General features: G+C 40.3%; 1 protein-coding gene across 9 annotated transcripts in view; it reads right to left on the bottom strand.

The window, feature by feature from the left end:
- LOC132308060 (protein LAZ1) overlaps positions 1 to 25,904 on the bottom strand; it is a 48,876-nt gene that overhangs the window by 2,031 nt on the left and 20,941 nt on the right. For 6 of the 9 annotated variants that reach the window (XM_059806020.1, XM_059806019.1, XM_059806018.1 and 3 more), the window contains 2 exons: positions 2,501 to 2,762; positions 1,126 to 1,377 (listed from right to left, as the gene is read on the bottom strand). In XM_059806020.1, coding sequence (XP_059662003.1) covers positions 1,126 to 1,377; positions 2,501 to 2,762 — 514 coding nt within the window. Of the gene's footprint in view, positions 1 to 1,125; positions 1,409 to 2,500; positions 2,763 to 25,904 lie in introns of those variants that run through there. The other 3 variants (XM_059806022.1, XM_059806024.1, XM_059806025.1) reach the window with 3 other exon arrangements.

Genomic DNA, 25,904 nt, shown 5'->3' with positions numbered 1-25,904 from the left:
CAAAATAACAATTCCTGCGACCATTGGCTCTACTATGCAAACAAATGCTTTCTTATTGTTTCACAAACCTCGGCAAAATACACATGTTTTTTATTTTATTTATTTTTATTTACAGCAAAAGCAAAATAGGAGATGGCACAAAAACATTTACTCTTTTTGCTTCCCAAACCTCTGCCAAATATCCTACGAAGTGCACAAAACTAGAAAGGCCGTAAGTGATTAGCAATATTCTGCACAGACTGATTATTCAGACCCTAACGTAGATTCTCACACTTGGGGATTTTTATGGCACATAATAATAAATTAAAAAAAGAAAAGAAAGGAAGGAAAACAAGCAAAAGTAACAAACATGTACAAAATATCAATAATAGGGTTGAAATGTAAATGATATCAATTTTAAATTGCACAGAGTAGTACTTCGTGAACAAAGTCAACCAAATAATTTTCTGCTACTAGTCAATAAAATGCAACATAGCCATAAGCAGACCATAGAAGGGGAATTTATACGATAAGTTTATTCCTAGTTAATCTGTTCAAAATGACATTTTTCTGTTTCCTCATTTTGATACATATATATTTTTCTACTACAATCGATTTGAAAATAATAAATAAAGCCTTGGAACAAAATATAATGTACTAAAAAACAAACTCTTAAGTCTCCTATAAACAAGGATCATTGAAGCACAAGCTCCAAAAGCACCAAACCCCTGCTAACATCTCGTCAACATAACCAAATAGGATATTGTGCAAGAGCTAAAGAAGGGGGTGGCACCTTACTGGTTTTACCCAACACAATCTCTTCTTTCCCCAGAGGAGAAACTTCTCATCTGACTATCCAAAATAAATGTGAAATCAGATAATCAAGACCATCATCACATCAAGTTAGCATGTGACCTCCAAGATGAAAAGAAATTGCTGATCTCAACGTCTCCTACTTTGTGATACTACATTATTGTAGCACCATGATAACACTTCTACGTGCTCGCAAAAATTCAAAGTTTCCAGCTAACAGCAACACAAGTATTAGGTCAATAGAGCCGTACTCAGTATTTTTACTAGCCATTGAAATGACCAAGACAGCTCATACAGTCATATTTGAATTGGTAAAAGACAGAAGGATCTTACATATTCACCACCCCCAATGAAAACATCTCGAACACTTTCTCTGATGGTCATTCCACTCCTGACATCAATGTCAGGTTGGGGAAGGCGAAGTTTTGTAGGGCGCTCGCTATCCCTAACCTCATCAGGATCTAGAGGGCAGTCAACAGATGCATAGTCTCCAAGAACTGAAACACTTCCAGGAAAGCGGTCTCCCATTAGCTCGTACGGCTTTGCAGGGAACACATATAGGTGAACAACAGAAGCGATGCCCATCTGTGCTGGACGAATACAAACACCTGTTAAACTTAAATATTGTATACGAGAATATCAGCAGAAAAAGAAAAAAAGTAACAAGAACATATAGTCGACAAGAATGAAGTGAAAACTATAGCTGAATATTCCATGTTTTGTAGGCATCCAAGGAAGTCTTCCAAGGACAATTGGGGCAAAAGAAAATATAAAAGCGCCAAAATATAAAATATTTGGGTTGTTGAAGAAAGCAGAAAAATTCAAAAAAGTGGCTGCAAGAGACAGTGGATACCTTATTCCTAAAATACTCACTTGACAAACCTAACTTTAAATTTACAATTCTCCCAAATTTTATCAATATGAATATTACATCTGAATAAATAAAAGTCATCCACGACCTAAAACCCATTCATTGTGAGTACGAATTTCAAGACGAGCATCAACACCCTACTGGATTCAGATCATGAGAAGCCCAATTAAAAAGAAAATTCATCCAAAATAATAATAATAAACTTGGAAAATTGGTTCATATTCGAGCAGTACCTAGAAGTAGCTGGATTTTATTTAAGTTCTAAAATTTAATACAAGTGCTGTTGCTATATATAGTTGATCAACCTATCAATATTTTCCAATTTTAGTTTATGTGCTTTATACCATTCCTCGTTATATCCAACAATTCATCTTCCAGTATGTTGCTCTATGGAAATGATTTTATTGTGCTCATACAAGGCCAGGATTAACGAATAATAACTTTCTCATCAATATTTTTCATGTAAGAACAATCTTTTAAATCCAGAATTTCTTAAGAACAAGTGACAAAACCAGTTGAAGACATGAAAAAAGTGATAATCTAATGAAGACATTCTATACCAGTTAGCCCAGCACATCCAGACCCAAGGAGTCACATATCAATTTTCAGTTTTCACACAAATAAACATGTCCTTATTGAATGGATAAAAAGCCAACCAATTGGTCCATCAGATTCTGACCACATAGAGTAACAGTTGTCATTGAAGATCACTTGAAAAAAAGTCAAAGCAATCAAGGTAATAAAATATTCACTGAATATCCCCAAATGTGAAGTTATATAAAGTAGAACTTTTAATTCGTAAAATGAAAAAAATTGTATTCAATTGAAGACAACTACCTCTATACAAATGATGAAATCCTGTACACTTGACTTAAACTGCAAAGCTTGAGCTATTGGACTTTTAAATAAACCAAGGGCATAGAAAAGCGCAATAGCCACACCTTGCCACCAAGTCAAGAATACAATTGATTTAAATGTCAGAAACTTGAACAATGGTTTGATATGTGCCAGTTCATCACTTGTAATGGCATAAAATTGAACTAAACAATACAAAGCCCATGACTGACTGAAGTTTAGAACCACAGCAATGTAAGGATACCTACAAAAACAAAATAAGGACTTAGAGCATAGCATTATTGAATATATGCCGGTATGATGGTAACAATTGAAAATATTTTCTAAACCAAAATAACATAATTGCATTATATAATACACAGAAGCCAGACGTTTTACAAGTTAAAAGAAAATCTCACAAGTTAACTTTGAAGTCAAAGCTGTAGCACAGGCATGCAGAAGAAATCAATAAGCAGTAGAGAGCATTCAAGTGCTGCTTTACTTATGATTTGAGAGGGGTATCCGCAGGTATTCTACTGACAGAATTTTATTCATTCTGCCTGCACAATTGGACTATTTAATATCTACATAAAGGAGATTTCCAAACATCCGTGAAGGAAAAATGATTAGATAGGTCATAGAATCATGAGAATTTTCAATCAGAGAACTCCATCTCCAACCACGACACTAGGTGGTATGTCAACATATCAAAATAATAGGCGATTTCAAGATTGAAAGAAAATCTGTATATTGCCTTCCTTTGAATGGTTTACAATGCTTTAGTTAAATAGGACATACAAGGGGCTAAAAAAAGGAAACTACAAGCTGACTACAAGCTGTGACAGCAAACTACAGGCTGTAATTACAGGCTGTATACTAACAGAAGCTACAGGCTGTGCACTAATAGAAGCTATAGGTTATACACTAAAATATCCCCTAAAATCTGGTCATTGACTATCTATATTTACACGCCTATCATATCCCCTAAAATATGGTCTTATTAAAACCAAATATCTCTTTTTCAACACTCCCCCTCAAGCTGGCTTGTAGATGTCTTCCATAGCTAGCTTGCTTCTTAAAACTTCAAACTGTTTCTTGTGTAGTCCTTTGGTAAGGATGTCTGCAGCTTGTTCAGTAGTAGAGACATAAGGAATGCAAATCATACCACAGTCAAGCTTTTCCTTGATAAAGTGTTTGTCAACTTCCACATGTTTGGTTCTGTCGTGGAGGACTGGATTATGAGCAATTGAAATGGCAGCTTTGTTGTCACAGTAGACTCTCATTGGAGGAGAAACAATAACCTTCAAATCTTCAAGGAGTCTTTTTAACCATATAGCTTCGCAAATCCCATGGGCGAGTGCTCTGAACTCGGCTTCTGCACTACTCCTCGCTACTACATTTTGTTTCTTGCTTCGCCACGTGACTAAGTTTCCTCCAACGAAGGTGCAATATCCTGAGGTAGATCGTCTATCAACTATACTGCCTGCCCAATCAGCATCTGTGTACACCTCCACTTGTAAATGACCTTGTTTCTTGAACATAAGTCCTTTACCTGGTGAGCCCTTTAAGTACCTCAGAATCCTGTACACTGCTTCAAAGTGTTCCTGTCCAGGAGAGTGCATGAACTGACTCACCATACTGACTGCAAATGCTATATCTGGGCGTGTGTGAGATAAGTAAATTAGTCTTCCCACCAATCTCTGATATCTTTCACGATCAACCATATTCTCGGGTTCGGCAGCTTCTAACTTCAGGTTGACTTCAATTGGAGTGTCAGCAGCTTTACACCCGAGTAGTCCTGTCTCATTAAGCAAATCAAGTACATATTTTCGTTGATTCACGAAAATTCCTTCTCTTGACTTGGCAAATTCCATTCCAAGGAAGTATTTTAATGCTCCCAGATCTTTGACTTCAAAATCTTTAGCAAGTTTCTTCTTCAGTCTGGTCAACTCTTCAATGTCATCACCTGTCAAAATTATATCATCCACATACACAATTAAAATGGCAATTTTCCCTTCCTCACCGTGTTTGTAGAACATGGTATGGTCTGCCTGACTCTGATGATACCCATGACTCTTCACAGCCTTTCCAAAACGTTCAAACCACGCTCTTGGAGACTGTTTCAAACCGTACAGGGATTTTTTGAGTTTACAGACTTTGCTCTGACTGTGTTTTCCTTCGAACCCAGGTGGCAAGCTCATAAACACTTCTTCTTCCAAGTCTCCATTTAAAAAGGCATTTTTTATGTCCAATTGATGTAATGGCCAATTAGAATTGACTGCCAACGACAATAAGACTCGGATAGAATTTATTTTTGCTACAGGAGCAAACGTCTCTTGGTAATCAATGCCGTACGTTTGCGTAAAACCTTTCGCCACAAGTCTTGCCTTGTACCTTTCCACACTATCATCAGCTTTACACTTAATAGTGAAAACCCATTTACACCCAACAGTTTTCTTTCCTTTGGGTAAGTCAACTATTTCCCACGTTCCACTCCTTTTAAGAGCATTCATCTCCTCTAACACTGCTGATTTCCAATTCGGATCATCTAGTGCTTCCTGAATGTTTCTTGGAACAAACAAGTGAGAAATATTTGAAGTAAAGGCCCTATGTTTATGGGAAAGTTTATCATAAGACAAGTATTTGGCAATGGGATGCTGGGTACAGGTTCGGATTCCTTTTCTAACAGCTATAGGGATATCAAGGTCTACAGGAACTTGGCTAGGTGTCTCTGTACGATTAGAAATAGTAGGGACAACTGTAGACAAGTTAGGATTTAGAGTACCTTGAGTGTTCAGGGAGTCATTGCTCGGGACCTCTGATTGGCCTTGCTCAGGTACAATAGTAGGCTCTCTACTCTTTTGATGAGTCTTTTTTCTGTTATAAACCAGAAGCTCAGGATTCGGTTTTTTTGGAACCGTTGGTAGGATTTCCCCCCCTGTTGGAGATACAGTAAGGCTCGGCAGATTAGGACTAGGAGGCCCCGGGTTTCCTGATTCTAGAACATCATTTTCTTGTTTAAAAAGATCAGTGTTTGGAGTAGAGTGTGAGACAATAGTTTTAGGTAAGGGAATATTAGTAGAAATCTCCCAAAAATTTTCTTCACTCTCTTTCTCCCCCTGAAGAAAAGTTTTCTGAAAATAAGGATGATTTTCTAGAAAAAAAACATCCATACTGATAAACATTTTTTTTGTTGTCGGATTGAAGCATTTGTACCCCTTTTTATTCGGGGCATACCCAACAAATACACATTTTTCAGCCCGAGGATCCAATTTAGATCGAAGTCTACTAGGTAAATGGACAAAGACAGTGCACCCAAATACTTTCAAAGGCAGGTTTGAATAAATCCGAGTTTCAGGAAAAGATTTTTTAAGGCTTTCAAGGGGTGTAAAATAGTTAAGAACACGAGTAGGCATCCTGTTAATCAAATATGTTGCTGTTAAAACGGCTTCACCCCACAAATACTTAGGAACATTCATTAAAACATGATGGCACGAGAAACTTCAAGTAAATGTTTATTCTTTCTTTCAGCAATTCCGTTTTGTTCGGGTGTGTCAACACAAGTGGATTGGTGAAAAATTCCTTTTTCTGTTAAAAAACTTCCTAAAACTTCATTAAAGTATTCGGTGCCGTTATCAGTATGAAGAATGCCAATTTTTGTTTGAAATTGATTTTCAATCATCATATAAAAATCCTTGAATAATTTTTCAACTTCAGATTTTTCATTCATTAAATACACCCAACACAAACGTGTATGATCATCAATAAAAGTCACAAACCATTTTTTTCCAGAAAGAGTTGTGATCCTAGAAGGGCCCCAAACATCGCTATGGATTAAATAAAATGGTTTTGATGTTTGGTAAGGTTTAGGAGAATACGTAGTACGATGACTCTTTGATAAAAAACAATTCTCACAATAAAAAGATGAACAATCCAATCCTTTAAACAAAGAAGGAAATAATTTTTTAAGATAAGGGAAACTAGGATGCCCTAGTCTAAAATGCCATAGCATTATTTGTTCTCTAACAGGGATAGAACGAAAACTACTCAAACCTTGAGCCTTTTTATTACTTGAAATATCATCTTCAAAATAGTAGAGACCATCTATCATCTTAGCACTGCCAATCGTCTTCCCCAAGCTCTGGTCCTGAAATTCACAATAGGATTCAAAAAAGATAACACGACAATTAGAGTCTTTGGACAATTTACTAACTGATAAAAGGTTACAAGCAAGCTTAGGGACATGAAGGACAGACTTAAGATCAATAATTTTTGAAAGTTTCACTAAACCTTTGCCTGCAATAGGAGAATAAGAACCATCAGCTATTCTGATTTTTTTTTCAGAGCCAGAACAGGGTGAATAAGTTTGAAATAAATGAGAACAACTTGTCATATGGTCAGAAGCCCCTGAATCAATGATCCATGGGGTAACACTGGAATTTGAACGACAAGATAAGGCCTTCGGGTTGTTACCTGTTTGAGCAAGAGAAACATTAGGAGTACCAGATGAGGAATTGAATTTCAGCAATTTTAGAAGATGATCCATCTGTTCTTTGCTGAAGGGAAGTGCCTCGGCTTCATGAGCTGATGGGGCTCGGTTGAATCTGCCTTCCTGGTTGAATCTGCCTTCCTGCTTACTCTTCCAATTCGCTGGTTTACCATGAATTTTCCAGCAGGTTTCACGGGTATGGTGAGGCTTGTTGCAGTGGTCACACCAAAGACGGGGCTTTTCATTATGTTTCCTGCCAATATTCGCTTCAGATGCGACCAAGGCAGAGGTCTCAACAGCACCATTTGATAACTTTTTTCCAAGCATGACCAGCCTGCGACTTTCCTCTCTTCGAACCTCGGAGAAGACTTCACCGATTAAAGGCAAGGGTTGTCGTCCAATTATTCTGCCTCTCACTTCATCAAACTCGACATTGAGTCCAATGAGAAACTTGAAGATGCGGTTGTCTTCCACCTTCTTTTTGTAATGGTTGCAATCTTCAGGCGATTTCCACTCATAATCGCTGAACAAATCAAGGTCCTGCCACAAACGTTTCAGAGAGTTGAAATATTTTGTAACACTGTTATCTCCTTGACGGATCTCTCCGAGTTTCAGCGTTAGTTCATAGACTTGAGACTGATTTCCTAGGTCTGAATACATTTGGTTGACATTGTCCCAAAGTTCTTTTGCTGTGTGGTAACACATATAATTAGAACTGATGTCCTCCTCCATAGAATTCACCAACCAGGTCATCACCATCGAATTCTCTGCATCCCAGGTCGAGTAGGATGGATCTTCAGGTTTTGGTTCCTTCTTTTCTCCTGTTAGGTAGCTGATTTTGCCTCTGCCTCGGATATACATCCGCACGGACTGGGACCAGCGAAGGAAGTTTTCACCATTTAGCCGAATTGTGGTAATCTGGACCGAGTGTGTCTGAGAGTTTTGGACTTGGGACTCAAAGGTCTTGGTCTTGGACTCAGGTATGTCATCAGACATGGTGATTAGAGTTGTTTGGAAGAGAAAAAAAAAAGGAACAGCTAGGGGTTTTTTTTTCAGAAGAATCGGTAAGATGCTCTGATACCAAATAGGCGATTTCAAGATTGAAAGAAAATCTGTATATTGCCTTCCTTTGAATGGTTTACAATGCTTTAGTTAAATAGGACATACAAGGGGCTAAAAAAAGGAAACTACAAGCTGACTACAAGCTGTGACAGCAAACTACAGGCTGTAATTACAGGCTGTATACTAACAGAAGCTACAGGCTGTGCACTAATAGAAGCTATAGGTTATACACTAAAATATCCCCTAAAATCTGGTCATTGACTATCTATATTTACACGCCTATCATATCCCCTAAAATATGGTCTTATTAAAACCAAATATCTCTTTTTCAACACTCCCCCTCAAGCTGGCTTGTAGATGTCTTCCATAGCTAGCTTGCTTCTTAAAACTTCAAACTGTTTCTTGTGTAGTCCTTTGGTAAGGATGTCTGCAGCTTGTTCAGTAGTAGAGACATAAGGAATGCAAATCATACCACAGTCAAGCTTTTCCTTGATAAAGTGTTTGTCAACTTCCACATGTTTGGTTCTGTCGTGGAGGACTGGATTATGAGCAATTGAAATGGCAGCTTTGTTGTCACAGTAGACTCTCATTGGAGGAGAAACAATAACCTTCAAATCTTCAAGGAGTCTTTTTAACCATATAGCTTCGCAAATCCCATGGGCGAGTGCTCTGAACTCGGCTTCTGCACTACTCCTCGCTACTACATTTTGTTTCTTGCTTCGCCACGTGACTAAGTTTCCTCCAACGAAGGTGCAATATCCTGAGGTAGATCGTCTATCAACTATACTGCCTGCCCAATCAGCATCTGTGTACACCTCCACTTGTAAATGACCTTGTTTCTTGAACATAAGTCCTTTACCTGGTGAGCCCTTTAAGTACCTCAGAATCCTGTACACTGCTTCAAAGTGTTCCTGTCCAGGAGAGTGCATGAACTGACTCACCATACTGACTGCAAATGCTATATCTGGGCGTGTGTGAGATAAGTAAATTAGTCTTCCCACCAATCTCTGATATCTTTCACGATCAACCATATTCTCGGGTTCGGCAGCTTCTAACTTCAGGTTGACTTCAATTGGAGTGTCAGCAGCTTTACACCCGAGTAGTCCTGTCTCATTAAGCAAATCAAGTACATATTTTCGTTGATTCACGAAAATTCCTTCTCTTGACTTGGCAAATTCCATTCCAAGGAAGTATTTTAATGCTCCCAGATCTTTGACTTCAAAATCTTTAGCAAGTTTCTTCTTCAGTCTGGTCAACTCTTCAATGTCATCACCTGTCAAAATTATATCATCCACATACACAATTAAAATGGCAATTTTCCCTTCCTCACCGTGTTTGTAGAACATGGTATGGTCTGCCTGACTCTGATGATACCCATGACTCTTCACAGCCTTTCCAAAACGTTCAAACCACGCTCTTGGAGACTGTTTCAAACCGTACAGGGATTTTTTGAGTTTACAGACTTTGCTCTGACTGTGTTTTCCTTCGAACCCAGGTGGCAAGCTCATAAACACTTCTTCTTCCAAGTCTCCATTTAAAAAGGCATTTTTTATGTCCAATTGATGTAATGGCCAATTAGAATTGACTGCCAACGACAATAAGACTCGGATAGAATTTATTTTTGCTACAGGAGCAAACGTCTCTTGGTAATCAATGCCGTACGTTTGCGTAAAACCTTTCGCCACAAGTCTTGCCTTGTACCTTTCCACACTACCATCAGCTTTACACTTAATAGTGAAAACCCATTTACACCCAACAGTTTTCTTTCCTTTGGGTAAGTCAACTATTTCCCACGTTCCACTCCTTTTAAGAGCATTCATCTCCTCTAACACTGCTGATTTCCAATTCGGATCATCTAGTGCTTCCTGAATGTTTCTTGGAACAAACAAGTGAGAAATATTTGAAGTAAAGGCCCTATGTTTATGGGAAAGTTTATCATAAGACAAGTATTTGGCAATGGGATGCTGGGTACAGGTTCGGATTCCTTTTCTAACAGCTATAGGGATATCAAGGTCTACAGGAACTTGGCTAGGTGTCTCTGTACGATTAGAAATAGTAGGGACAACTGTAGACAAGTTAGGATTTAGAGTACCTTGAGTGTTCAGGGAGTCATTGCTCGGGACCTCTGATTGGCCTTGCTCAGGTACAATAGTAGGCTCTCTACTCTTTTGATGAGTCTTTTTTCTGTTATAAACCAGAAGCTCAGGATTCGGTTTTTTTGGAACCGTTGGTAGGATTTCCCCCCCTGTTGGAGATACAGTAAGGCTCGGCAGATTAGGACTAGGAGGCCCCGGGTTTCCTGATTCTAGAACATCATTTTCTTGTTTAAAAAGATCAGTGTTTGGAGTAGAGTGTGAGACAATAGTTTTAGGTAAGGGAATATTAGTAGAAATCTCCCAAAAATTTTCTTCACTCTCTTTCTCCCCCTGAAGAAAAGTTTTCTGAAAATAAGGATGATTTTCTAGAAAAAAAACATCCATACTGATAAACATTTTTTTTGTTGTCGGATTGAAGCATTTGTACCCCTTTTTATTCGGGGCATACCCAACAAATACACATTTTTCAGCCCGAGGATCCAATTTAGATCGAAGTCTACTAGGTAAATGGACAAAGACAGTGCACCCAAATACTTTCAAAGGCAGGTTTGAATAAATCCGAGTTTCAGGAAAAGATTTTTTAAGGCTTTCAAGGGGTGTAAAATAGTTAAGAACACGAGTAGGCATCCTGTTAATCAAATATGTTGCTGTTAAAACGGCTTCACCCCACAAATACTTAGGAACATTCATTAAAACATGATGGCACGAGAAACTTCAAGTAAATGTTTATTCTTTCTTTCAGCAATTCCGTTTTGTTCGGGTGTGTCAACACAAGTGGATTGGTGAAAAATTCCTTTTTCTGTTAAAAAACTTCCTAAAACTTCATTAAAGTATTCGGTGCCGTTATCAGTATGAAGAATGCCAATTTTTGTTTGAAATTGATTTTCAATCATCATATAAAAATCCTTGAATAATTTTTCAACTTCAGATTTTTCATTCATTAAATACACCCAACACAAACGTGTATGATCATCAATAAAAGTCACAAACCATTTTTTTCCAGAAAGAGTTGTGATCCTAGAAGGGCCCCAAACATCGCTATGGATTAAATAAAATGGTTTTGATGTTTGGTAAGGTTTAGGAGAATACGTAGTACGATGACTCTTTGATAAAAAACAATTCTCACAATAAAAAGATGAACAATCCAATCCTTTAAACAAAGAAGGAAATAATTTTTTAAGATAAGGGAAACTAGGATGCCCTAGTCTAAAATGCCATAGCATTATTTGTTCTCTAACAGGGATAGAACGAAAACTACTCAAACCTTGAGCCTTTTTATTACTTGAAATATCATCTTCAAAATAGTAGAGACCATCTATCATCTTAGCACTGCCAATCGTCTTCCCCAAGCTCTGGTCCTGAAATTCACAATAGGATTCAAAAAAGATAACACGACAATTAGAGTCTTTGGACAATTTACTAACTGATAAAAGGTTACAAGCAAGCTTAGGGACATGAAGGACAGACTTAAGATCAATAATTTTTGAAAGTTTCACTAAACCTTTGCCTGCAATAGGAGAATAAGAACCATCAGCTATTCTGATTTTTTTTTCAGAGCCAGAACAGGGTGAATAAGTTTGAAATAAATGAGAACAACTTGTCATATGGTCAGAAGCCCCTGAATCAATGATCCATGGGGTAACACTGGAATTTGAACGACAAGATAAGGCCTTCGGGTTGTTACCTGTTTGAGCAAGAGAAACATTAGGAGTACCAGATGAGGAATTGAATTTCAGCAATTTTAGAAGATGATCCATCTGTTCTTTGCTGAAGGGAAGTGCCTCGGCTTCATGAGCTGATGGGGCTCGGTTGAATCTGCCTTCCTGGTTGAATCTGCCTTCCTGCTTACTCTTCCAATTCGCTGGTTTACCATGAATTTTCCAGCAGGTTTCACGGGTATGGTGAGGCTTGTTGCAGTGGTCACACCAAAGACGGGGCTTTTCATTATGTTTCCTGCCAATATTCGCTTCAGATGCGACCAAGGCAGAGGTCTCAACAGCACCATTTGATAACTTTTTTCCAAGCATGACCAGCCTGCGACTTTCCTCTCTTCGAACCTCGGAGAAGACTTCACCGATTAAAGGCAAGGGTTGTCGTCCAATTATTCTGCCTCTCACTTCATCAAACTCGACATTGAGTCCAATGAGAAACTTGAAGATGCGGTTGTCTTCCACCTTCTTTTTGTAATGGTTGCAATCTTCAGGCGATTTCCACTCATAATCGCTGAACAAATCAAGGTCCTGCCACAAACGTTTCAGAGAGTTGAAATATTTTGTAACACTGTTATCTCCTTGACGGATCTCTCCGAGTTTCAGCGTTAGTTCATAGACTTGAGACTGATTTCCTAGGTCTGAATACATTTGGTTGACATTGTCCCAAAGTTCTTTTGCTGTGTGGTAACACATATAATTAGAACTGATGTCCTCCTCCATAGAATTCACCAACCAGGTCATCACCATCGAATTCTCTGCATCCCAGGTCGAGTAGGATGGATCTTCAGGTTTTGGTTCCTTCTTTTCTCCTGTTAGGTAGCTGATTTTGCCTCTGCCTCGGATATACATCCGCACGGACTGGGACCAGCGAAGGAAGTTTTCACCATTTAGCCGAATTGTGGTAATCTGGACCGAGTGTGTCTGAGAGTTTTGGACTTGGGACTCAAAGGTCTTGGTCTTGGACTCAGGTATGTCATCAGACATGGTGATTAGAGTTGTTTGGAAGAGAAAAAAAAAAGGAACAGCTAGGGGTTTTTTTTTTCAGAAGAATCGGTAAGATGCTCTGATACCAAATAGGCGATTTCAAGATTGAAAGAAAATCTGTATATTGCCTTCCTTTGAATGGTTTACAATGCTTTAGTTAAATAGGACATACAAGGGGCTAAAAAAAGGAAACTACAAGCTGACTACAAGCTGTGACAGCAAACTACAGGCTGTAATTACAGGCTGTATACTAACAGAAGCTACAGGCTGTGCACTAATAGAAGCTATAGGTTATACACTAAAATATCCCCTAAAATCTGGTCATTGACTATCTATATTTACACGCCTATCATATCCCCTAAAATATGGTCTTATTAAAACCAAATATCTCTTTTTCAACAAAAATTCACACCATAAAATAAATCAGTATTGATCTCTTCAATAAACCCACCTACATCACGACGTTAACTTATAAATAAACCATTTATGGGAAACATTGAGGTGATATGAACACGACATTGCAAAAGCAATAAAACAGAAATTTACTAGTCCTATCTGAACTAGGGAATTCAATTTCAGGCCCAACCGATTCTAAGCCAAATATTGGCTCCTCATCCAGGCAAGGAATATGCCTGTTTAGTTTACAACTCAACCTTGTTTAGGCATTGTAAGCCCAGCCAAGCCCAATGTCATATATATACACACACACAAACACAAACCGTATTTACTAGAATCACAAATTTACATATTACTCCATATGTTTCTCAACATGATAAGGCCCAATGGTAGATTATAATATATCGCAAATTTTAAGTTGTAGAGAAATTGGATTTACTTTTATATGTGTCAGGAATTTGTCATGTTTGTATCAAAAGCCCAGTGCCGGAGATAAGTAGGGCCAGCAGGGGCAAGTGCCCCCCCTCAACTTTTAAAATTTTCATTTTGTATGTATAATTTTTTATAATTTTCAAACTGCCCCCTTCAAATTTCTCTTTATTGCATTTTGCAAATATAGAATTTAAAGTCTGCTCCACACTTCTAATCTTCAGCCCACAATTTAATCTCTCTTTGGTCACTAGACACTCCATATCTCCATCTTTAATCTTCTCTTTTCTATACTACCCCACTTTCTCTCGGTTATTTTTTCTTTAATGAAGGATCACAATCTCTAAGAATGTAAAAAAAAAAAAAAAAAACGAAGGTATCCTTGTCTACTTCTCTTTTATTGCATATGAAAAATACAAATCAAGAATATACACCCTCTAGAAAATGTGAAGACCTGTATTGTAAAGGCACGGAAATCCCTTGTTTATTTGTGTGATGTTTCTCGTTTTCCCGATTTTTTGGGCCTATTCCGCATTTATGCATTTATTATTTTATGGCCGAGTTCCGCATTATTTTTCTTTTAATATAATTATTGGTGTTGTATGTCAATTGACAATTTCATGAGGGGTGATATAGACATTTGTTGTGTTAATGGCATATTGGTTATTTAGGAAGGTTTGGAGGGCGTTTTGGTCATTTGGCCTTGATGTGACATTTTAGTGATTTAGGATGGTTTGGGAGAGCATTTTAGTACTTTTGCAAAGTCACACCTTTGACCACTTTGAGGCTTGACACATACACTATACTTGTCCATCTATATTGCATATGCCTGGCAGATTATTGCATGCAGCATTACACATTAGCAACTACAGCATTTCCTTCTTCTCTTTTCATCCTCTTTCCTTCAGCATTTTCTTCCCCCATGGTAACCCTCTTTTGAGCTCAAATTTGAGAGCTTTGTGATGTGAATTTGAGGTTGCCATGTGAATGAAGAATGTTCCCAAGAGAATGAGCTTTCCATTGATGTAAGTTTTGGACCCTTCTCTTCAAGCCTGGTTTTCAGAAATTCCCTTAGAAGTGGTGTGTTATAATTGGGTTGCTAGAGGAAACCTTGTTCTTCATCTCTTCCTCATTATTTGGTGATTTCAATCCATCAATTTGTGATCTTTTGGAGTGTTTGTATCAGATTTTGAACTCCTTGGAGGTAGGGTTGTCCTAAATCCCACAATCTTTACTTTTGGTCAATTATCTTCCTTCATTTGAGCTGCAAAATACTTGACAAAGAAAAACTGAAATTCTGCAAATTCTGATTATAAAAACTGAATTTTTGTAGCTTTCAAGTAGTGTATGTTTAGCACTTAGGGATTGAATTGGTAACTCCTCTAGTGTTGGTTATGTTTTAGTGTGTTCAAACTGACATCTTACATGCCCATGAGCTTATATGAAGTTGTATGATTGTTCTTGAAATTATTAGAAGTTAGCATGCTGCCATAGTAGCCTTTATGAAATTGCAGTTTTGTTCTTGAAATAATTATAAGTTTCTAGGCCAAAATGTCTTGTATAATTGTATGGTTTAAATGATCACATGCTTGAGTTGAATTCTTGAATGCTGTGACAACATATCTCTATGACGCATGCTGCCATAGTAAGATTTTGCTAATGCGTGGTGTGTAGAATAGTATTTAAATACGAAAATGCTATGGAATTAGAATATGGTGAAGTAGGTATTACTCACGCATTGCATTGGGTACCACAAGGGGCAAAACTGATTTGTTGAAAAGGAGGAGTTTTGAAATGGAAAATAAACTGATTTTTGGGAAATTGTTTTGAACAATGTTTGCGAAAACCAGGCGGCAAGGAGTTACCTTGTGTCTATGTCGTTAATGGGACCTAGAGGGGATGTAAGGAGTCGCCTTACACGTGGTTGGGTCACTAGGCCCCAAATGACGTTAGGGAGTCACCCTAGGTCAGGGATAGATGCCCAATCCTCTCCTCGTGGTGCCGGGGAGTTACCTAGGGCGGGGTTACATTAATGGTTTGATGATTGAGGTGTCGGATGAAAATTTTGTAAAACGGGGAGTGACATTGCATTTCATTACATTTCCTAGTATTTTAGTTATTTTTCCCGGGCAAGCATGACCCCTTTACTTATAGCTATTCTTTGTGTAGATTCACGGAAGTATTAAGAAGTGCGGTTTAAGCAATTCCCACTGAGCCGTCGTGCTCACTCCATCCTTATTATATTTTTTCAGGACATGGAAAAGAGGTTGTCGAGGACCTCCCTCCACAGGCTTAGACGGACTTGGACTAGCTTCTGTGACATCTATTTTGTATCACTGTATATGTTGTAATCATGTAGAAGCCATGTGAATTGTAAACTTGTAATTTCAGTACACTTTTCTTTACGGCATGTAATTAACGGACCCTAAGGACTTATGTTTTGGGATGTATGTACTTGGGAAAAATGATGAATGTTCGTCTATCGCCTTTCGGTTTCATCATTTCTCCTATTGTATGTACTACGTGACTACATGAATGTAGGCTGTGAAATGTATGTTGGGACAGGTGTGGAAGGCTCAGGATAGTCTTGTAGCCAAGGGGGCATGTTAGCCTTTCTTGTTCATTGGTAGGTTCACAACCCGGACTCCGGTTTTGGGTCGTGACAATTTGGTTTAATCTAATTATCCATTAGTTTTTTATTTGAAGAACCTAACAAATTATAGTTTAAGTTTCAATGCGAAGAAGAGTCTCCCCCCTCCCCCCCACCCCCAACCCACCCCAATTGACTTCTTGAAAATTTCTTAATATTATTCATTATAAGAGGAAATAAGGGATACACTAGAACACACACACACATTTGTTTTGTTTTGTATAATAATTGTACTTAAATATACATAATTTCTCTTCAATTTTTATGGAAATCTTGGTTAACATCAAATTTCATAATTAACAATCAATATTAAGTTTTTGTATATATTATTTTGTTTAAATTTATTATTATTATTATTATTCAACGTCGTTCCCCCCTCAAATGAATTATTGGCTCCATCATTACCAATGCCGATGTCCTTCCTATATATGCACAAATCAGTAAATGGTCTAGAAACACTGTCAATAAAGTGTCCTGCAATAAATACGACTGTTAATAATCATATTTCATTACTGCCTTTACAAAGAAAAAATATATCTAGGCCAAGTACTTTACGAGGCAGCTTAATTTTGAACACCACATTGATACTAAATGGATATAGAAATTAGAATACTCATAATAGAAATTTGAAGGAGGGGGGGCGGAGAGAGAGACAGAGGATTGCTGGATATAGAAAGGAACACGAAATTGAAACTGGAAGACAAGATCCACTAACCTCTAATCACCAACACCTCTAATCCAGGATATGGGAAAGAAACGGATAAATAAACATTATAGAGAAAGTGAAGGGAAGCAAGCTCGTAGGCATCATAATCTAATAGATTTCTATAAAAATAGAAGTTCCAAGAATTTCGTAATGAACTATAGAATCAAGGATGAGAGCCCCATGGGACTTGAAATTCAAAAATAGGAAGAAAGCTTTTTTAACCCACCATCAGATCTCCCGGAAACATAACCTAGACCCATGTCCAATTATGTATCTAGTAGGACGGAAGAAATCTGAGTATTCTTCGGTTCCTTCCACAATGGCCTTCCAAGGACAAAGAAAGTCTCAAAAGATTAGCATCCTAACCATAAAAGCCATGCTTACTTTCAATAAACAATTAACTAAGAAAGGACCGATTACCAAATCCTAGACCACCTTCCTTCTTAGAAGACTCCTAAATTCCCAGATAATCATGAAAAGGAAGTATATTAAGATAATAGAAAGACAACTCAATGCGCTCATGTGTATATTCCTCCCCAGTGATGAGGACTGGCCTTTATGCAACTATATGCCCTCAAGAACATAGAAAAAAAAGGGCACAGCAAGACTAGCCCCCATCTTCCAACCGCCAAGTCATGAAACTCCAAACATCCCAGGAGATCAACGAGACAAGCCAGAGTTAGAATGTAGACGTGTGTCAAGCTCAAGGAGCTCCCTCAACCCTGCTCCCCATCCAAACAAAACCAATACATCAGGAAGCATGCCTCGCGGATGCAGCAAGGATGAGAGGCCAAAGTAGAAACCTATGAATGGCCACCCAGTAATACCCCCAGCTGGAGGTCCACAGCCAGGGAACTGCTCATAGGCCTTGCATGAGGGACTGATTTCCGTACTTCAAGTAGTAGGTAGTCAAGAATTGGAGAGATGTCCTGCCACATGGTTAGGACTAAGGATTGCAGAAGAGAAAGACGAATGGTGGATATTAATCTCATTTGAAATACAAAATTGAAGATGTAAGAAATTTCTCTCTATTTTGACAGAATAACTTTACACTTCAAGAATTTTTTCCATCCCCTTTTCCCTCTATTTTCAGCCTATTTATAGACTGTTACAAACCTTCTAGAAGCTTCCTAACTAACCCCTTGGATCGGGCTGCCCTTTTGGGCTCCTCTTAGCCATGGGCCTAATTCTTATGATTGGGCCTCCGGCATTATCTTCCAACATTATCTTCCATTCCTGGGCCTGACTTGTGAAGACCTGGTTCGGCTCAATGTCACTTATCCGACCCGCTTCTAGAGGTCTGGGTCGTGCCCGGCCCATGCCCTTTTTGGCGTCCTCATCTGCCCCCATAATCTCTCCCTAATTAATTAGGGTGAGATTATCGAAGGGACCAAATCATGAATTGACAGCTTGAGATGATGGTGTGGGGGAACGAGCGGTCGGTTCAGGAGTTGATGTTTTGAAATTTGAAATCTCTTCACTTTCATGACGTCTTGGTTACTGGGTCCACTTCTCCTTTATAAATCCCCCAATCCGTACTTTCAGCTTTCTCTACTGTCTCTGTCACATCTATTGTCAATCAACTTAGTGCTCTTTCATCCCAAGCAAATCAAATCCTCTCTGGCGAATTCTTGCGAAAGGTTCTCCCTTCTCAGCTATCTTGCAGCATTTTTTGCAATCTTCAATCCCTTTAAGGTTAGTCTCGCTTTTCTTTATCTTCTGAAAATTTTTCACATTTCTTTGAGGCCCGTCCGCCCTTACCATGACTATCGACCTAGACATTCTTCGCATGAAACTTCAACTCCCCAGTAATATTCTTATTAGGGAGTGCCCCAAAAATGTGAACATTAGAACCGGTGCGGGTCTTATTCCTGGTGAAATCCTGTTCTCCCTCTTTCACCTCAACGTTGTTAGATTTCCTTTGCACCCTTTTTCTATTACGTCTTTAATAGGCTAAGACTTTCCCCTTTGCAAGTAAACCCCAATTTTCTTAGGGTTTTGTCCGTTCTCTTGCTTCTAAACCGTGACAGGGGTTTAGATCTTGATATCATAGATTTTCTCCTTTGCTACAAGGTCACTAAGATTAGACTGGATGACATGTACTATCATTTTTATCCCATTAAAAAAAGATCCATCTGTACGGATAAACTTGATTCCGAGAAAGGGTGGAAGAAAAACACAATTGGGGTTAGAGGGGCTTGGTTTGCTCCGGTTGCTAGGGATTACCCCATCCTGAGCGCCTTTGGTGAATGCTCGTCTCTTCATACAAAAAGTACAAAAACCAAAAGAGTGATTGCCCTTGTGAAGTTTGCATTCCCCGCTTTTGTACTTTTCTTTATGATTCTTTAGGTATTCCTCATAACGAATTGAGTTACAACATTTGCAGAGATAGGACCAACCACCTGAAGGAATACGTTCTAAACAACGTTCCTTCCTGCTCGGAACTCCTCGTATTCGAGAATCTTAGCGACATATCACTCTCGAGTGCTCTAATGGATCAGATCCAGATCCCCTCTTTCAGCAGAAGAAAAAACCCTCCAAGGAACGTCGCCGTTCCTGCTTTGGCTTCTTCTCCGGCTTCAGCATCTACTTCTGCCACCACTTCCGGTACCACTCCGAACATTGTACCTGCCATCAACCCCAACGTCAACACTCCACCTGCCAATTCAAACAATACTCCAAGGGCAAGAAACCCTTCCAGCGCCCCTGTGCTTGTTCGGAATAAAGACCGAAGGAAAAGACCCCAGCCTGACAGCGAACCTGACCCGGATGACATCCCTCTATCAAGGAGGGTTCGAGCCTCTGGGGTGGGTGCAACTGCAACTTCCCAAAACAGGACAACCAACACCTCTGGAACTGGTGAAGCTACTGCTTCTCCTTTTGAAGCAGTTCCATGGACTCCCCGATTCATCCGGGCGGATGGATCAGTCGTCAACTCCAACGAGACCATGTTCAAAGAAGGCCAAACCGCCTTGGCCTATTATAAGCATCTATGGTCCCCAAAAGACATCGAGGTGGCTAAAGCTCTGACCCAGAAGGAAACGTTCAGCCGTTTTCCCCTAGCCGCTATGGAAGTACTTTTCCATCCCTCATCTGGTAAGATCAAAAAAGCCTTTACACCTCAACCTTTTTTTAATATACGTTCGGCTTAATTAGTATTCGTGCATCTGTTTGTAGATTCTGTTCGGAATGATGACAATGCAAAAGCATGTCGAGTCATCCAACGCTCGGGCACGCAGGCTTGTCGGCGCGCTTAACTCGGCCAACAAAGAAAACAAAATCATCAGAACCAGAAATGCTAAATTGATGGTGCAGCTGAATAATGTTGAGTGAGAAAGGGACATTCTGAAGAAAGAAACAGACTCCCTTCAGGATGAAAGAAACGCTCTTCAAATTGAGAAGAACGTTATACGGACCGAGCGAGAACTTAAGGCTGAAAGGGACAATCTTCAGCGCTCGCTAGATGACGAACGGGCCATGCGACTGGCTCTTGAGAAGAGAGCTTCGGACGAACGTGATGCCCTACTCGGCATCATCAGCAGGGTCGATGGTGGAATGAGGGCTCTCCATGCTCGTTTCTCTTGGATTGGAGCCCTCAGGTACGCAGAAGGATACAGAGATGGCTACATCGATCGTTCTCCTCCTGAAGGTCAATCCAGTTCCTTTGCCGACCCGGATGATGTTGACAACAAATTGAAAATCAATCCCCCCGGAGTTTATTCTGACCCGGACCCAATCCTGCCGAGCATATCTTTGAAGAGTGCAAAGAGGTTGCATCTTCTGGGGTCATTCCTATCCCACCATCCGATCAACCTCTGGATGTTCCTCCTCTATCTACTATGGTCCCCCCTGCAACTGTTGCTGAGGGCGGAACTTAACAAAATGAGGTGATTATCCAGCTTGACTCTCCTCCCCAAGGAGATGGTGTGATTAATGATGGTGAGGAGAATGCTGAGCGTGGTCAGGAGGCCGAGGGAGCAGATAGGGCTAGTTGGGACCCTACAGATGTGCCAATTTTTGTATTGTATTCATTTCATCAAGGCACTTCATTCTTGTAACTCAGTACCTGTTATGAATTGAATGAAATAAATAATTTTTAGCCGACTCTTGTTCCGACTTTTAATATCCTCTTGTTGCTTTTCTCTTTTGGCACGCATCCGGTGCTCATCAATGGTAACATTACACCAATTGACTTCATTTTTGTGCAAGTTTTTGGCGTTTCGGCTCATAGTGCCATTTGCCACTTACTTTGCTAAGTGCTTGGCGCTCAGCTAAAATGCCACTTGCCACTTTTCACTTTTTATTTTTGTGCAAATTTTTGGCGTTCGGCTCGTAGTGCCACTTGCCACTTACTTTGCTAAGTGTTCGGCGCTCAACTAGAATGCCACTTGCCACTTTTCACTTTTCATTTTTGTGCAAGTTTTTGGCATTCGACTCGTAGTGCCACTTGCCACTTACTTTGCTAAGTGCAAGTTTTTGGCGTTCGACTCGTAGTGCTACTTGCCACTTACTTGCCACTTCACTTTTCATTTTTTGTGCAAGTTTTTGGCGTTCGGCTCGTAGTGCCACTTGCCACTTACTTTGCTAAGTGAGAAATTCTTTTTAAATCAACTTTTTAGACAAAATGAACTCTTTTCATTGATCTTGGAGATTCTATACATTTATAAGCATGTAACTCAAAATGAAAATTGTTCAGGATGGAATTCAACTTCTACTGATAGTACCCCAGCCATAGTCTCTAAAACGTATGCCCCCTTTCCTATGGCTTCCGCCACTCTGTATGGGCCTTCCCATGGTGACATTATCTTTTTGACAATCCCCACCTTCTTTTCAGAACCAGGTCGCCAGGTGCAAAGTCTCTATGCTTCACCCTTTTGTTGTAGCTATTCACGAGTGTCTGCTGATAAGATGCGAGCCTTATTGCCGCTGCATCTCTTTTCTCTTCCGGCAAGTCAAGGTTAAACTTCAACATGCTATCGTTCTGCTCTTGATTCCATGCTAAACTTCGAACAGTTGGAACTAAGTGCTCGATCGGTATTACTGCTTCGGTGCCGTACGCCATAGCGAATGGGCTTTCCCCGGTCGGCCGTCTCGGGGTTGTTCTATAAGCCCACAAGACGTTCGGAAACTCGTTCAACCATTACCCTTTTTCATCTTCAAGCTTCTTCTTTATACAAGCAAAGATTGTTCTGTTCGTGATCTCAGCTTGACCATTTGCTTGCGAATAGCTGACCGCTGCCAACTTTTGATTGATTCCATACTCTTCTAGCAACTCCCTCGCTTGCTATCGAGGTTAGTCCCATTGTCCATAATGATCGACCTTGGTACGCCAAAGCGACAAATAATATTTACTCCAGATGAAGCTACTTACTTGAGTTTGGGTCACACTAGGATACGGCTCTGCCTCCACCCATTTGGTAAAGTAATCTGTCGCCAGCAGAACGTATTTGTTTTATGATCTCGCGGTCAGCAGAGGGCCAACCACATCCATCCCCCATTGCGCGAAAGGCTATGGTTTGGCATTACGTGCAAGTCTTCAGATGGTTGGTGGATCAATGGTCCAAACCTTTGGCACTTATCGCATCTTCTAGAGAATTCTTCTAAATCTCGCGACATATTCGGCCAAAAATATCCTTGTGTCATCGCTTTATGCGCTAGAGATCTCTCTCCTGAATGATTACCACACACACCCTCATGGATGGTTATCTGTCTAGCTTCTGTGGGGGTAACACACTTCAAGTACGGACCCGAGAAAGACCGTTTGTACAACTGATTGTGCACAATAGCATACTTACCAGCATTTGACCTGATTTTCCTTGCCTCATCTTTCTGCTCGGGCAACACACCATCTCGTATGAAAGTCTTGATTTGGTCAATCCAGCTCGGCTCGTATAGTATGACATTAACTTGTTGAGGGTCTGAACCGAACGGTTCCTCAAAGATGGATGGCTGACATAATATATCAACTAGTATGACCCTAGCCAATGTTTCTCCAGAACTCGATGCATTACAAGCCAATTGATCGGCATCTTCATTGCATTCCCTCGGCAATTGGATGAATTTGATCTGATCGAAGTCCTTTGCTTCGCGCAGAACGATATGCCTCCATTGTCTCATATTTGGTTCCATATTCCCCAGTCACCTGCCGAATAATCAGCTGTGAATCATTAAAGGCAACTAGACTTTTGACCTTCAATTTTTTAGCCAGCTTTAGTCCAGTAAGCAATGCTTCGTATTCAGCCTCATTATTGGTTGCGCTGAACTCAAGTCTGACAGCTTGACTCAGCATGGTCCCCTCTAGCGTTTGGAGTTTGATCCCAATTCCTGCCCCTATTTGATTTGAAGAGCCATCTATAAAGAGCTTCCATGAAGAACCTCCAAGATCTTCTTCTATGTCTTCTGCATCGCATTCCAGCAGGAAATTAGCCACCGCTTGTCCTTTGATGGCCGTTCTGGGTTCATAAGTTATATCAAATGAGTTCAACTCTATGGCCCACTTTGTCATTCTTCCTGACAAGTCTGGCTTATGCAGGATCATCCTTATAGGAAAGGTGGTCAGAACGACGATAGGATGGGATTCAAAATAATGCCTGAGCTTCCTTTTTGCATTCACCAATGATAGGATCACTCGTTCGGCCTTTGAATACCGTCTTTCTGATTCGGCCATTGTTTTGCTAACATAAAACACTGGGAACTGCTTTCCTTCTTCACATCGCACCAGAACGGCACTCATTGCAATGCTGGACACACCAAAGTACATAAAGAGCTTTTCACTTGGCTCGGGAGCAGATAAGACTGGAGGATTCCGCATATACTCTTACAAGCTGGTCAGTGTCTGTCGTTGCTCATCCCCCCATGCCTGCCTTCCATGGCCTCTTATTGTATCGAAAAACGGTTTACAACGGTCTGACAACTTAGAAATGAATCTACTCAATGCGGCTAATCGACCTGTGAGTGCTTGCACTTCTTTGATCGTTCTTGGTTCTGCATTTTTTATCAGAGCTTCTGCTTGGGCTGGGCTAGTTTCAATTCCTCTGTTATTGACCAAGTGTCCCAGGAACTGCTCAGAACCTACGCCGAACGAGCACTTAGTTGGATTAAGCTTCATTCCATACCTCCTCAACACCCCGAAGACATCTTGCAAGTGTTCCAGGTGTTCGGCCTTCTTACTCTTTACCACCATGTCATCAATATAGGCTTCTACAGTCTTCCCCATTTGATTTTTGAAAATCTTGCTGACCAGCCTTTGATAAGTAGCTCCAGCATTTTTTAGTCCGAACGGCATGACTTTGTAACAGTAGATTCCTCGTTCGGTGACAAAAGAAGTTTTCTCTTCATCATTCGGGTCCATAGGGATTTGGTTGTAGCCTGAGTAAGCATCTAGGAAGGTTAATCGTTCGTATCCAGTAGTGGCATTCACCATTTGATCAATCTTTGGCAATGGGAAGCTGTCCTTCGGGCATGCTTTGTTTGAATTGGTGAAGTCAATACATACTCTCCATTTCCCATTCTTCTTCTACACAACGACTACATTTGAGAGCCAAACCGGATACTGAACTTCTCTGATGAACCCTGCATCTAGCAATCGGTCAATCTCATCAGCTATGATTTGATTGCGCTCTGGGGCGAACCTCCTCTGCTTCTGCCTTACAGGCTTGGCGTTCGGATCTACATTGAAGGAATGACAAGACATGGAGAGACTGATTCCTGGCATGTCTGAATGGCTCTAAGCAAACACATCTGCTTTCTGAGACAGGAAATCAATTAGTTGTTGTTTTTCCCCTTCTGCAAGGCCTGACCCTACCCTTGTTGTTCTATCTGGCTTATAAGGATCTATTTGTACATCAATGAGGGGCTCTTCAGTAAGAACCAAAGGCTCATCCTCCCCCCTGATCGCTTTGGGGGGAGGTCCCTGTAATTGCTATTTCGGATTGTCAGATCGGGCTGGAGCTTTTTCCTTACCAGCAGCTTTCAATGTCACGGAGTAGCATTCCTTGGCTGCGACTTGATCCCCATGGATGCCAATCACTTTACTCCCATCCGGGCTCAAACATCTTATCACCTAGTGCAGAGTTAATGGGACACACGGGACCTGTGAATCCATCCTCTTCCCATCAAGAGGTTGTAAGACGGATGGATCTCGACGACCACAAAGCTCTCTGTCACAACTCTTTTAGTAGCTTGTACTGGCAATTCCACCATACCAATGGGCTCTACCTGTTTCCCATCGAACCCCAGCAATGGATTTCCAATGGGTTTGAGCTTTTCTGGCTTAATTTCGAGTCGATCAAACGTTATTATCGGCATGACATTCGCACTACTCCTTGGATCAATCAGAACTCTCCGCACCAAGCATTCTGCCACTGTCAGACTGACTACCAGAGGATCTTCATGTGGGACCTGTACACGCAGTAGATCCGTTTTGGCGAATTTCATTTGAACTGATGCGCTCTGCTGGTGCAGAGCGTTAACGCTGCCTATCCTTCTCTTCATCTGCGCTTGGCGGAGGCGCGTTCGGAGTAGTTCTTCTGACTCCTCGATCGGCTCAGGTCGGCCGTGAATTGCATTTATTATTCGAACGGGCTGTGCGTTATGGTAGCTTGGCTTTTGATTCTTCTTCACTTGCTCTGCCGGTCGATTTTGTTCCACAGCCAGTCCTTGAATATATCCTGCAAACTCTCCCCTAGCTATCAGCATCTCCACTTGCCTCCTTAAATTCCTGCATTCATTAGTTTGATGACCAAAATCACTATGGAAAGCACAATGTTTAGATTGATCTCTCTGCTCGAGAGGTTGTCTAATTAGTAAGGGAGAGCGAAACTTATCTTTGTTCTCCTGATATAGCCTTACGAGAGTGACTTTAAGTGGAGTGACCAACTCCTC

Source organism: Cornus florida, unplaced genomic scaffold, assembly GCF_030987335.1.
Source record: "Cornus florida cultivar Cherokee Brave unplaced genomic scaffold, ASM3098733v1 CherokeeBrave_3.0.0_Hap2_Chr05, whole genome shotgun sequence".
Lineage (NCBI taxonomy): Eukaryota > Viridiplantae > Streptophyta > Magnoliopsida > Cornales > Cornaceae > Cornus > Cornus florida.
Note: the sequence above shows the minus strand (reverse complement) of the source record. Positions and strands in the feature narration are given on the sequence as shown.